This window comes from Rhineura floridana, chromosome 4 (genome assembly GCF_030035675.1).
Source record: "Rhineura floridana isolate rRhiFlo1 chromosome 4, rRhiFlo1.hap2, whole genome shotgun sequence".
NCBI classification, from domain to species: Eukaryota; Metazoa; Chordata; class Lepidosauria; order Squamata; family Rhineuridae; genus Rhineura; species Rhineura floridana.
Window position 1 is genome coordinate 163,555,887 of NC_084483.1, and position 15,123 is coordinate 163,571,009.

The 15,123-nt window shown below is 42.8% G+C and overlaps 1 protein-coding gene across 1 annotated transcript in view; it reads left to right on the plus strand.

Annotated features, from left to right (window-relative positions):
• ITPKB (inositol-trisphosphate 3-kinase B) overlaps window positions 1-15,123 on the plus strand; it is a 139,541-nt gene that overhangs the window by 118,782 nt on the left and 5,636 nt on the right. The window contains exons 5-7 of the mRNA XM_061625022.1: window positions 5,476-5,680; window positions 8,404-8,505; window positions 14,874-14,945. Of these exons, the coding sequence (XP_061481006.1) occupies window positions 5,476-5,680; window positions 8,404-8,505; window positions 14,874-14,945 (379 nt within the window). The remainder of the gene's footprint in view (window positions 1-5,475; window positions 5,681-8,403; window positions 8,506-14,873; window positions 14,946-15,123) is intronic.

Genomic DNA, 15,123 nt, shown 5'->3' on the forward strand with positions numbered 1-15,123 from the left:
AGGAAGTTGAATCTCCGGTAAAAGGGGTCGAGGTCCACTCAGCCTTCCATCCATCCGTGGTTGGTAAAATGAGTACCCGGCATATGCTGGGGGGTAAAGAAAGGCCGGGGAAGGAACTGGCAATCCCACCCCATATATACGGTCTGCCTAGTAAACGTCGCAAGACGTCACCCTAAGAGTCGGAAACGACTCGCACTATAAGTGCGGGGACACCTTTACCTTTAAAGAGGTATTATAACTGTTCAAGGACACATTCAAGCACCTGAGGGAGTCATGGAGTAGGGCAGTGATGGGTGTGGCCTAGAAGAGGCCCGAGAGCTGAACAGAGAGGCCTGGAGAGCTACATTCAGCTCCCTGGGCCTGAGTCATACGTTTTTGTGGGCTAAAGATATAAAGTGGTCTGTGAGCGTCATCCAGGCGGTCCTCAGTACGTCTGTGGATTTGTGGTTGAAGACAGGAGACAGCACATCCATTGTATGAAATATTGACTTTGATTTTTAATTGTGTTTTTATTGCTTTATTTCTTATCTTGTATTTTTTTGTATTACAGTTTTAATTGTATGGAATTCAAATTGTATTACAATAAATTACAAAGTATAATAAACAAAAGAAGCAATTAAAACACAGTTTAAAATCATGCAGTATCTAGCACAGGACATTACAATTGGTACAGCAGACTACAAAAATTGTGAAGCGGTCTGCGAAGACCCTCCACAATTTTCAAGCAGTCTATGGGGGGGAAAAGTTTGGGAACGATGGTTCTGCATGACTATGTCTGGAAAAAGGGGTGTTGAACAGGATTAAGTCAGCTTTGGAGTTTTGTTTCTAATAGAAGCGAGACTTAATAGTTAAGCTGATTAGAGGCAGTACTTCTTCACATGATGCATCATTAACAATATGGGATTCACAGGTATACTCTGAATGCCAGTTGCTAGGAGACAAAGGATGGCTATTTCCTTCATGTCCTGCTTGTGGGCTTCCCTAAAAGTTGTACACAAGACTATATAGGCCCTTTGTGTCATGAGTCCCATGGGTTGGCAATGGAACGATGAGGAGGGAGAGGAGACAGATTTGGACCAATGGGAAGGTGCCAGTGTCGTGTCCCTGGACGCAGGTGAGCTTGAAAGCTCCCACACTTCTAACAGTGACAGCTCTGCCCCTATAGCTCCAGTTACTACCAGGGAGGCACTGCCCAATCAGGAAGTTGTCTCTCCCCCTTCCCTTCGCCCCCTACCTTGCTCACCCTGTTGCTATCGCCACCGCAGCTAAGCAGGCCCCCTTCTGAAGGGGATGTTGAGTAGGGGGACCAGCTGCCCTCACCTCAGACACGTAGCGCCGACAATCTCAATGGGCCCTCACTGTCCCTCTGAGGAGGAGCAATTGTCTGCACTCGCCCTCTCCACAGTGACACTCAGTCCATGCAAGTAGGGAGCCCACCCATCCTAAGGTCACTAAGGAGGCGCGTCTAGTTGCTGCAACAGTGTCTTAGTGCAGTGTAGTTGTGCCTTGTTATTCCTAGTCAAGATGCTGAATCCTGTGTAACCTGTAATCTGATTTATGAAGCTTTGTGAACTGAAACTTTCTATTAAAACTTCTAAAGAAAAGCACACCTCTAGGTTCATATCAGACTCCAGTGGGTTTGGACAGGACACTTTATCTGATTTAGCAGGGTCTTACTTAAGCTCTCACTTAACTCTCACAAGAGGCTGTTGTGCGCAGGAGTGTCCAGTGCAAAGAAAGAGCATGGCGGCACCACACTCCCAATAGTGGTGCCACTGCTGCTTATTGGGGCAGGACAATGTGGTGGCAAGATTGGGGCTCCACTTGGCAGTTCCAGTCTGGTGATTCCACTGGTGCACCTACAAATGCCACTGTTGGGAGAGGGGCAGCATGGCACCACCCCACTGCACTGGCCACTCCTGCTTGTATAGAACATTTAGAATATGGTTTAAAATATGATCTCTGTCTGAAGTCTTACAGGCAAAGATTCAACCTTTCCTCTCTTGAGACATGAAATCTCCTGCCAAGGGCTTAGTAACATTCATGGCTGGGAGCACATTAGTATTAAAATCTGGATGTGGGTTTGGATTCTATGTTTATTGGGGTAGATTCAAATCTGTAGAAGTCAGCAAACATTTTTAGAGCCAGGATCTTAACATTTAGGCTTGTTTGGGGCAGCATAAAAGTCACTTGAGGAAGTGCTGCAGGGTGGTTGGCATACATTTTGCTGAACCTGGATTGCATCTGCCAGTGGCATTTCAAACAGCTACAGCTGTTACTGACAGAAAGCAGAGACCTCTAGTGGGGAAATTTTGTTGTTGTTATATGCCTTCAAGTCGATTACAACATATGGCCACCCTATGAATCAGCGACCTCCAAGAGCATCTGTCATGAACCACCCTGTTCAGATCTTGTAAGTTCAGGTCTGTGGCTTCCTTTATGGAGTCAATCCACCTCTTGTTTGGCTTTCCCCTTTTTCTACTCCCTTCTGTTTTTCCCAGCATTATTGTCTTTTCTAGTGAATCATGTCTTCTCATGATGTGTCCAAAGTATGATACCCTCAGTTTCATCATTTTAGCTTCTAGCGATAGTTCTGGTTTAATTTATTCTAACACCCAATTATTTGTCTTTTTCACAGTCCATGTTATACACAAAGCTCTCCTCCAACCACATTTCAAATGAGTGGATTTTTGGGGGGCAAATAGAGAAGACTAATTTTTGAAAGTCACCTTTTCTGAATCCTTGTCACCCACACACACCCAAAAGGGCATCCTTGCATTTGCACATGCCGATATATCTGTGAAGTTTATTTATTTATTTATTTTTGTTACCATCATCATCGTCTGGGTGGTACACAATTTAAATGTCCTTTATATGTGGAAAGGTTCTGGAGCACTGAAACTGAAAATTGCTTATAAGAAGGCTCCACATGCATAATTCATGGCCTTTTCATGGAAGGAATGTTTGGAGCCTTTCCTGGTTTCTTCCTGCATGCATTTTGAAGGAGAGGGTTGTACTCTTTACTCATGGGCATCTTCCATAAGTTTTATTTATTTATTTGATTTATATCCCGCCCTTCCTCCCAGTAGGCGCCCAGGGCAGCAAACAAAAGCACTAAAAACATTTTAAAACATTATAAAAACAGACTTTAAAATATATTAAAACAAAACATCTTTAAAAACATTTTTTAAAGGTTTAAAAACATATTTTAAAAAAAGAAGGTTTAAAAACATATTAAAAAACAGTTCGGACACAGACACAGACTGGGACAAGGTCTCAACTTAAAAGGTTTGTTGAAAGAGGAAGATCTTCAGTAGGTGCTGAAAGGATAACAGAGATGGTGCCTGTCTAATATTTAAGGGGAGGGGAGGTACCACCGTACTAAAGGTCCGTTTCCTATGTTGTGCAGAATGGACTTCCTGATAAGATGGTATCTGCAGAAGGCCCTCACCTGCACAGCACAGTGATCGACTGGGTATATAAGGGATAAGACGGTCTTTCAGGTATCCTAGTCCCAAGCTGTATAGGACTTTGTACACCAAAACTATTTATTATTTATTTATTTATTTATTTATTTATTTTATTTGTATCCCGCCCTTCCTCCCAGCAGGAGCCCAGGGCAGCAAACAAAGCACCAAAACAGTATGATAACCTCATTTCATCATTTTAGCTTCTAATGATAGTTCTGGTTTCATTTGTTCTAACTCCCAATTATCTGTCTTTTTTGCAGTCCGTAATATGCTAAAAGCTCTCCTCCAACACCACATTTCAAAGGAGTTGATTTTTCTCTTATCCACTTTTTCACTGTCCAACTTTCACATCCATACATAGAGATCGGGAATACCATGGTCTGAATTATCCTGATTTTAGTGTTCAGTGATACATCTTTTCATTTGAGGACCTTTTCTAGTTCTCTCATAGCTGCCCTCCCCAGTCCTAGCCTTCTTCTAATTTCTTAACTTATTGTCTCCATTTTGGTTAATGACTGTGCCAAGGTATTCATAATCCTTGACAAGTTCAATGTCCTCATTGTCAACTTTAAGGTTACATAGGTCTTCTGTTGTCATTACTTTAGTCTTTTTGAGGTTCAGCTGTAGTCCTGCTTTTGTGCTTTCGTCTTTAACTTTCAACAGCATTTGTTTCAAATCATTACTGGTTTCTGCTAGTAGTATGGCATCGTCTGTGTATCTTAAATTATTGCTATTTCTCCCTCCCAATTTTCACACATCCTTCATCTTGGTCCAATCCCGCTTTCCGTATGATATGTTCTGCATATAGATCAAACAAATAGGGTGATAAAATACAGCCCTGTCTCACACCCTTTCCGAGGGGGAACCAATCAGTTTTTCCATATTCTGTCCTTACAGTAGCCTCTTGTCCAGAGTATAGGACAATCAGGACAATCAGATGCTGTGGCAGTCCTATTTCTTTTAAAGCATTCCATAGTTTTTCATGATCTGCACAGTCAAAGGCTTTGCTGTAATCTATAAAGCACAGAGTGATACCCTTCTGAAATTCCTTGGTCTGTTCCATTATCCAACCTGTGTTTGCAATATGATGTCTGATACCTTTTACCTTTCTAAATCCAGCTTGGACATCTGGCATTTCTTGCTCCATATATGGTAAGAGCCTTTGTTGTAGAATCTTGAGCATTACTTGACTTGCATGGGATATTAAGACAATAGTTAGATAGTTACTGCATTCCCTGGGATCCCCTTTCTTTGGAATTGGGATGTATATGGAACGATTCCAGTCTGTGTGCCATTGTTTTCTTTTCCATATTTGTTGACAAATTTTTGTTAAAATTTTGACAGATTCAGTTTCAGTAGCTTGTAGCAACTCTATTAGTATGCCATCTGTTCCTGGTGATTTGTTTCTTCCAAATATTTTAAGAGCAGCTTTCACCTCACATTCTAAATTTTTTTGTTCTTTATCATACAGTTCCTCCGTGAATGAATCTGTCATCCTGTCATCTCTATAATAGAGTTCTTCAGTGTATTGCTTCCATCTTCCTTTTATTTCATCTCGGTCAGTCAGTGTGCTCCCCTGTTGATTATTCAACATCCCTACTCTTGGTTTAAATTTCCTTTTGATTTCTCTAATCTTTTGGAACAGGGCTCTTGTTCTACCCTTTTTGTTGTCCTCTTCTATTTCTATACAATAACTATTGTAATAGTTCTCTTTGTCCCTACGTACTAGTCGCTGTATAGTCGCATTTCCAATTGCACTTGCTTAATTTTCTACAGTACTTGCTTTTGTCACAGTATGTACTCATTTTTAATGTGCACTGGAGAATTTATACCAGAAACATACTGATTTGTCTAAAAATGCTTGTGCTCTTCATGGCAATCAGGTTGCTATAAGATGGAAATTCTACAGGATCAAAATATGAAGGAGGCCTTAAACGTACCTACACAGTAACTATCATAGCTCTGGTTCTGAAGGTGGTGAGAGTAACACACATTGTCTCTGCAGAACCTACTTGGAGGAAGAACTCATAAAAGCCAGAAGGAAACCAAGTCTACGGAAGGACATGTATCAGAAGATGATTGAAGTAGATCCTGAGGCTCCAACTGAGGAGGAAAATGCTCAGCGTGCAGTAACCAAGCCCCGATACATGCAATGGAGGGAAACGATAAGTTCTACAGCAACTCTAGGGTTCCGGATTGAAGGAATAAAGGTGAGGGTATCAAATCTATCTAGTGCATAACAGAATGAAGTGATGGGAAAGTATCCTGAGAAAAGTGTTTGTTGGGAGTTCTGTTTTTGTCATTAAAATACCAGATATACTGTATGTGCATCCACGGCTATACTAGATACTCAAGCAGCTTTGCAGAGGGCATTGTAATGAAATTCTAGTTCCATTTAGGTCAAACAAGCTCTCTCATTGTCAGCCTGAAATGGCGGTTCTGGGAAGTGCATTGTATGTTATTTATTTATTTAACAACATTTATTATACATCCATAAAGCAGCTGTATACTATAGCCAGCATGGATTTTTCACATTCCGCAATGTTAAATGGAAAATACCCCCCATGCCATTCTGCTGCTTCCCATAAGCTCGTTTCAAAACAAAACCTTACAAAACTTATAGTCCTGAACTCAGAAACGCTTGCTTAACAACCCTCTTAAGTTTTCACGGCAATACACAAAACACTAAGAGAGAATCGAGAGTTTAAAGTGTAAAGCAAGAGAAAAATAATCCAGATTCCTGTTGGACTTCTTTCTGTCAATGGTCTCATAATTTGTTGAAATTAATTAAAAATCAGCCATGTTCACAGAGTATCTGTAATCCTATTACTGACCTTGCCCCACACTCTGACCTTCATCTCCTGCAGTTTAAAAGTTTAAAAAATGCACGGCTGATTTTTAATTAATTTTAGAAATTTCACATTGAAGTCTATTATAGTCTCAGGCATGCACAGTTAAAACATCAGTGTTCTAAAAGCCACACTTACAGCAGTTTGGCTTGGCTAATCAGATGGCCACACCCACGCTAGACATTTATTTCACTTTAGAGAGTCACAGCTTAGCCCAATGAATCCTGGGAAGTGTAGTTTGTGAAGGGTGCTGAGAGCTGTTAGGAGATACCCTATTCCCCTGACAGAGCTCCAGTGGCCAGAGTGGTTTAACAGTTTAACAGTTAATCCCTCTTCTGGGGATTGTAGCTCTTGCCATCACTCACCATATGCTCAGAGGCACATGTTACCAAATTCTTCCAAGCTACACGGGAAGTGGATTTTAACTGTGAAAGACCAACCCAAACTGGGTTTGGATTTTTACAAATTTGTAGGGCAGTACAATATCTCAGAGAGGAGGTCAGGTCTCCTGCTCCCCTGGTGCGTTCACTATAGCTGCCCAACTTCCCTGCTTTTTAAAGTTTGATAGAAATATCTGTTGGCTATAAGTACGTTCTGAAACCCCAAGGTGGATTTTTTTCTTCTTTTGCCTATTTGTGAATATACTGCTTGATTGTAATGAAACCTCTAAGTAGTTAGGCATCTTGGGAACTTTCCTGTAACCCCCTTATTGAGGCATTAACTCTTTCTCCTCCCTCTCTATAAACAACGTAAGTAGATACAAGTGGACACAGATAGAAGGGCACATGCCATAGTTCCTGCTGCCTGCCATCCCTGGGATATTAATTGCCATGTGCCCATATACAGTATAAACATTATGGCAGCTGTAGAACTCTGCCATGTTTGTTTACATATGATGGGAAAGGTTATTTTTGGACAGGTTAGTTTGCCCATACAAGTGAGCAGAAGTAAATAGACAAAACTGAAGCATATGGAAGCATGTTAATTCTGCCTAAAAAATTCTGGGTGAATACCAACAGCCACTTCTGTGTGGAGGCTCAGTTTTGTCTACAGTCTCTAACCCTATAGTGTCCTCAGCTTGTCTCGTGCTTCCCTGGATATCTGAGCAGTTGGTGATGCATGGCTTCCCACATGGCTGGAGACCACAGGCATTACCACATGCTTACAACTGCTTAGATATCTGGGGAAGCAGGAGAAGTGGATTGGAAGAAAAACACAGCACCCTTTTAAAACTTTCAGCTGAGTCCATGGCTGGAGGCTTCAGATACCAGCTTCTCAACACAGCTAGGCTGCCAGACAGGAAGTCTTAAAGCAGCCACAAAGTAGTAAATAGCTGTCTGATTCCACAGTTTGCTTGTATTTTTAAAAAGGATATTGTAGCTTGGCGGTACAGTATGCATTCATGGAAGTCAGCTTCTGGATATGTGCTGAAATGGGAACCATGGGTACAAAAGAGTGCTGTGTCTTCACTCCAATCTCAATCTCAGCTGAGACCACACTAGCTTGTTTAAATTAGTACTTGAATGGTGTAGGCTTCTCCTGGCTTGAGGTGCCTCATTGCTCTCCTTGTAGAATACTAAATAATGTGGGTTAATTTATGTGCTAGGGCTGTTTGCAAACCCCAATGGGACTACAGGGACTTTGGGTAATAGTGCTAGGAAAGTCTGAGATGCCTCAGAGTTATTGCCAGTTGGATTAGACAGTATTCAGATCAATGGTCTGTGTCTCTGTATGGCACAGAGCTTTATGCTTTCAAACTGCTTCAAGTGTTAGCAAGTGGGGCAAGGGGCTGGACTCGACATTCAGATCCCTTCCAGTCCTATAATTTCCATGGGTAAACAAAGGGGAAAATGTAGTGTGTTCAAAAGCTATAAATACAAAACAAAACAAAAGCTTCTCATCCTCTCTAGATAGCTCTGCAAGCCATCCAGTCTTTTTCCCCTGTTGCTGTTATTTAAACTATGGCCATCTTATATCTTTGTCCTATCATAGGTTATTCCGTTTAGTGAAGGGCAAAGTTGTGTATTAACACAAAAAGAGTTCTTCTGAGTAATAGCCTTTGGTTTTGTTATTGCTTTTTAAAGAAGGAAGATGGCACTGTGAATAGGGATTTCAAGAAGACCAGGACAAAGGAACAAGTTATGGAGGCCTTCAGAGAATTTACTAAAGGAAACCATAACATTCTGGTGAGTCACTACAGCATGTTTCCTTTTTCCTTTCTTTCTCTGGGTTTCTTTTACATCCATAGCCATGTGCTAATGGGCTTCCTTTCCTCCCTAACCTGTGTCATGCATTCACAAGATGTACAGTATCTTAACTAGGTCAGGTGCTGGCTAGCCTGGTCCAAATCCTGACAACTTGTCTGTAGTGGAGCCCTGACAACCAGATTCCTTGAAGGCTGGGCAAGGCTGGCAAAGTTTTCATGAGGCCCACCTATCAGATGGGAACATTCATACTCCATCAGCCTCAGCTTCTTTGCTAAGCACTTTGACTGGTAGAGAAAGGGGAGTCCTGGAATGGCTTTTTCCTACGGGATCTGGACCACGTGTGAGGAAACAAGTAGGAACTATTGTTTTCCCTGACACATGCACCCTAGTTTAAACAGAAAGTTGGAAGTTTATGAGGCCTGGCAAAGCGTGTGGGATAATCAAGTGTGGTAAAAATGGAAATTGACTGCCTTCAAGTTGATCCCAACTTACGGCAACCCAATGAATAGGGTTTTCATGGTAAGCGGTATTCAGAGGGGGTTTACCATTGCCTTCCTCTGAGGCCGACAGGCAGTGGCTGGCCCAAGGTCACCCAATGAGCTTCATGGCTGTGTGGGGATTTGAACCCTAGTCTCCCAGGTCGTAGTTCAACACCTTAACCACTACACCACACTGGCTCTCAATTGAGTTTGGTAGTTGCCCATTATTAGGGACTTCCCTGAGATTCAAAGGCGTTTTTCCTTCAAGGCTTAATGGAAATAGCTGTAATGTTCAAACACTATTACAAAATCCTTCTGGGTCACTACAGTCCCAGCTTTCCTTGGCTGTCATGAAGAGCATTGTCTGAAGGAACATGATGCAGTTCTGCTGCTGAAGCTAATGGATGGGAGGCAACCTGGAAACTATTTGGAAGAAGACCAGGGTATAAATCAGGGGTGGGGGTAGCCTGTGGCCCAGCTTTTGATACCATTGACCGTGGTATCTTGTTGAATTGGGGGAAGGAGACACTGTACTTTAGTGTTCCTACCTTCAGGGTTGTCTCCAGAAGGTAGCATTGCATGATTACACATTATCCCTACGGCAGTTATGCTGTGGGGTTCCACAGGACTCCATCATGTCCCCAGAGTTATTTAATATCTGTATGAAGCCACTGGAAGTAATCATTAAGGGATTTGGAGAAAGGCTTCACCAATATGTGGATGACACTCAGCTCTGTTTCTTTGTATCATTTGAGTCAGGTGAGGCTATACACATTCTGGACCACTGCTTGGACTCAGTGGTGGGCTGGATAAGTGGGAGGGTGGTTTTCAGGTCCAGAAATTAGTTGGTCTGCCAACTAATTCCCTCTGAAGGAACAGGCAACCTAGTCTGGGAATGCTCCTAGATTCATCATTGCCACTGTTGGTCCCCTGGCAAGGAGCATTTTTTGCCAGGCTCAGCTAGTTTGTCAGCTACGGCTGTTGCTGCACATAGCAATTCATGCATTGGTAACCTCAAAAGCTGGACTGCTCTGATGCGCTATATGTGGAGCTGGTTCAGGAGCTGCAGTGGTTAGGGAGATATGTGGTGTGGCCTATTAAAAGCATATGGCATCTATTATGAAATAATTGCACTGACTCCCAATTTGCTACCAAGCCAAGTTCAAGCTTCTTTAAAAGTCATATATAGTTTGGGATTTGCATGCTTTAAAGAGCACCTTCTCCCATACATACCTGCCCATGCATTTAAGATCTATGAAGGAGACTTTCCCAGTAGTGTCACAGCTGATAGAGGTTTGCCATGCAGCCACCAAAAGGAGGGCCTTCTTGGTAGTAGCACCCTAATTGTGGAATTTCCTCCCCTCTGAAAAATTTACTGGCACTAGCCTGTATCGGTTTCAGAAACAAAATTCAAAGTGATCTTGATAGGCTGGAGCATTGGGCTTATAACAACAGAATGAAATTTAGCAGGGATAAGTGCAAAGTTCCATACAGTAGGGCCCTCCTTTACGGCACTTCGCTTTACGGCGGGTTTAGACACAATTAGACTAAAGCCCCACTCATACAGCACTTGTTCCACTTTTACGGCGGGTTTCGGGCGTCACATGCCATTCTATTCAATGAGTTCCACTTTTCGGCAGTTTTCACTTTTCGCCGGGGGTCCGGAACGTAACCCGCCGTATGAGTGGGGCCCTACTGTACCTAGGAAAAAGAAACCAAGTGCACAGTTATAAGACTGGGGATACTTGACTCAGCAATACTACATGTGAGAAGGATCTTGGGGTTGTTGTTGGCCACAAGCTGAATGTGAACTAACAGTGCAATGTGGCTGCAAAAAATGCAAATGCTATTTTAGGGTGCATTAACAGAAGGATAGTTTCCAAATCACGTGAAGTACTAGTTCCTCTCTATTTGGCATTGGTTAGGTCTCATATTGCATAATATCCAGTTCTGGGCACCGCACTTTAAGAAGGATGTAGACAAACTGGAACAAGTTCAGAGGAGGGCAACAAGGATTATCTGGACAGCCAACTGTCAGGTATTCTTTAAACTGGATTCCTGCACTGAGCAGGGATTTGGACTCAATGGCCTTATAGACCCCTTCCAACTGTACTTTTCTATGATTCTATGAAATATTTTGGACCACATAGCATTTTACATAAATTTCTGATACGCTCAACAAACAAAACAGTTGATTTTATCACAAATATATACAAGAGGACTTTTACTTTGCTGTGAATTGCCTTGTCCTATTACTGAAACCTGGAACAGTGCCCCAGCTGAGTGAGGAGGAAAGGGTTGTGCGTATGTATCTTCTTATGATTTGAGGAAAATGGCAGCCTTCCAAGTAAACACTAGGATTTTGTATACCTGGAAACTGTTGTAAAGCTACCTACCTTGTTATTTCCTGGAAGCCAAGTTGATCTTGGTCAGTGCTGGGAATCTATCAACTTTCATAAGAGCTGATCCCACAACACACTTCCACCCCTGTTGCCTGTTGCTTGGTGAAATAGCTGTAAACATTTTGCACCAGGCTGCCCTGGTAGGTAGCTTAATGCCAGGGACTAGACAGAGGGAGTATAACCCTGTTGATTCTCTTTAACGTCTCATCAGCTTTCTTTCAGTGTGATTGACCATGGTATCCTTCTGGGATGTCATGCCTGGATAAGGCTTGGGAAGCCCAGTGTTAAGTGGCTCCTGACCCTTCTGGACAGGCAGACCCAGAAGGCTGGAAGACTTTGGGGTACCTTGGGGTTCCATATTGTCCCCTATGCTGGTTTTAACATCTACATTAAACCATTGGGAGACGTCTGAAAGTTTGAACTATGTGCCATCAGTATGCAGATGACATGCAACTTCACTCACTACAAGTCTTCCATCTACTAGGTTGTGGAAATGCTGAAGGAGGTTGTTTTGGGGATGGATGAGGTCAAACAAGCTGAAGCTTCATCCAGTTAAGATAATACTGTGGGTACGGAATTCTACCTGTCTGAATGGTGTTGCACCGCCCCTGAAAGACAAAGTGCACAGCTTGGTCTGTCTATGCCAGGAGTGAGGAACTGGATCAGGCCAATGGGCCAGCCACTTATGTTGCCATGACGTCAGGTGACATGTTTCCCTTTGCTGATCGGCTTGAGTTCAAGCAGCTCCCACTCGTAATACATGCCCTGGTCACCTCTCGATTGGACTACTGTAATGCGCTCTACGTGGGGTTCCCCTTGAAAACGACCCGGAAATTGCAACTTATACAGAATGCAGCGGCGCACTTACTTACCAACAGCCGCCGCCGTGATCACATTACGCCAGTGTTATTTGATCTACACTGGCTGCCGGTTGTTTTCCGGGCCCGATTCAAAGTGTTGGTATTAGCCTTTAAAACCCTGTACGGTTTCGGCCCAGTTTACCTGAAAGAGCGCCTCCACCGCCACCAATTATGCCGCCCGACCAGATCAGCCACGCAAGGCCTTCTCTCAATCCCACCAGCCAAAACTGCTAGGTTGGTGGGTACTAGGGAGAGGGCTTTTTCTGTGGTGGCCCCCACTCTCTGGAACTCCCTCCCGTTTGATCTCCGACATGCCCCTTCCCTGGATGTATTCCGCAAGGCCCTGAAGACGTGGCTATTTCAACAGGCCTTTGAGATCTTTGGGATGGGTTAATCCTCATGATTTTGTCATCTATTATATGCTGTATATGTAAATGTTTTTATAAATGTACTGATGACTGTCCAGTATTTTATTTATTGAGATTAATGTGACTGCATTTGATACTATTGTATTTTATCCCATTTTAATGTACGTCGCCTAGAGTGGCTATCTGCCAGATAGGCGACACACAAATTAATTATTATTATTATTATTATTATTGTTATTGTTATCTACAAAGGAAAACATGTTCCTTTTTCACAGGTCAGACCCAATCAGGAACTCACAATTTGTACCATTCTTGGCAGGGTTAAATTCAGCCAAATGCAAATCGTACAATGCCAGGTGTGGGGTGGATGGATGTGCTGGAGAAAAACAGCCTTGTGGGCCAAATTAGGCCTTTGGGCTGGTGGTTCCCAGTGCCTGGTCTACACTATCTGTGAAGGCACAGGAGGCCTCTGTGATGAGGAGGATTTTTAACCAGTTTAGATAGGGTCCCACCTGAAAAGCAGATACAAAGAAAACAGACCTTGTCTCAGTTATGTATGCCCTGAGTAGACTATTGTACTGTGCTCTACATGGGGCTGCCTTTTAAAGATTGTTTGGAAACTTCAGTTTGCTCAGAATGCAGCTACTTGTATGCGTGTTAGGAGCCAAGCATTTGAGCCATATAACATTAGTGGTAAATTTCAAATCACTAAACAGTACACCCATACAGATCTTCCTGGGCTTGGCTTTAGGAGAGACTCATAGCCCCACCATCAAGGTCTGGCAGCCACTAGAGACAGGGCCTTTTTTTTGTTAATGGCCCCATATATTTGGAACTCCCTCCCAAGGGAGATATAAAAATACCCTTTATCCATTTTTAAACAGACCTTACTGCAATCTGCTTTTAAAGAAAAGTGTGCTGTGAGCTGGTTGTGTATTTTTTAGTTTTGAAAGAGTGTGTGTGCGCGTGCGTGTGTGTGTGTGTGTGTGTGTAAAAGCTACCTTGGGAGGGCTTTGTCCTGAAAGGCACCATAAAAATACTATAATGAATTAATATATTTTCATCTACAATAATAATAATAATAATAAAATTTTATTTTTAGGCTGCCTGTCTGGCCGAATGAACAAGCCATCCAGTTGGGCAAACGAGCTTCAGTTTTGACCCCGCCATATATAGCCTCCAACTAGCAATTCTAAACCTGTCTCTTTATCCATTGCAGGTCTGCTGAGATAGTTTACAATAGATGGTAGTTACTGGGATTTATTACTGAGTCTATAAACAAAGCTGCTATGCTGTTCATTGCCAGTAAATAAATTTGCTTGCAATCCAGAAAGGTCTGAACAAATTAAAATGTAGCAAAATGGTTCTCTTAATTGTGACTCTTTAAGTCATGGGTGGGGAATCTGTGGCCTTCCAGATGTTGTTGGACTTCTGATCAGCCTCAGCCAGCATTCAGGGAAGAAGTCCAGTAACATCTGGAGGACCACAGCTTCCCCATCTCTGATCTGGGGAGTTCTTCAAATAATCTGGTCCCATCCTTGCCTTAAGCTATGGGTAGCCAACCTGTAGCACAGGCAGCAGGACATTGTAGCAATTATGGCCAGGTGCAGGATTGTGTCTGGCTCTACCTGTAGGACAGGCAGGCCTGCACTCCTCCTTGCCTCTTTAGAAGTGAATTTCTGTTTCCTGTACACCAAAGTGCTGTAGCTCTCAGTGTTTTCAGACCCAGGACCCACCTTTAAGCTGAAATGTGCATTTGGGGCTTGCATGCATGCATTTCCCCCCATATATTCATAAGGCGGTAGTGCTGCTGTTGTGACCTACCTTAAATGAGGCTGTGATCCAGTAGTGGATCCCAACCCACCAGTTCAAAACCAATGCTGTTGTGCATGCTAGCGTGACATTTTGTTATCTCTGGACTCCACTTATGGTTCACTTTCCAAAAATGTTGGCTGCCCTCTGCGCCCCCCAACACACACTCCCAAGTCACTGTTATCCAACCCCTTTGTAAATCATTTGGTATTTGGACTTGGAAGTGCAGTTCACCCAGCTTGATACAGGAGTGATTATTTGGCGTGTGTGTGTATTTATTTATTTATTTGCAGCTGTATCCAACCTATGTTAGGAATGTTCACCCTCTTAATAAGCAAGGTTAATAAGCTTATTGTTGGGGACTTGGAAATGGTGATTCAGAAGTATTTTCAAAGTTCATAAAATATTCTATTCTTGCAACTCCAGAACAGTTACCTTAACCGGCTGAAGGGAATCCATGATACCTTGGAAATCTCACCATTCTTCAAGTGCCACGAGGTAAAACCAACACCTTTCTCTGATCTTCTTAAGGTAGACCTGTGTCAAAGTAGGTTTAGTTTAGTTTTCTCAGAAGGCCAAACTAGAATCTTATTACAAACGTAGGTATTGTGTAGCTATTTTATGTTCAACAGGTAGCTGTTGGCTTTGAGAGTGGAGGAGTAAACTAGACTGGGAC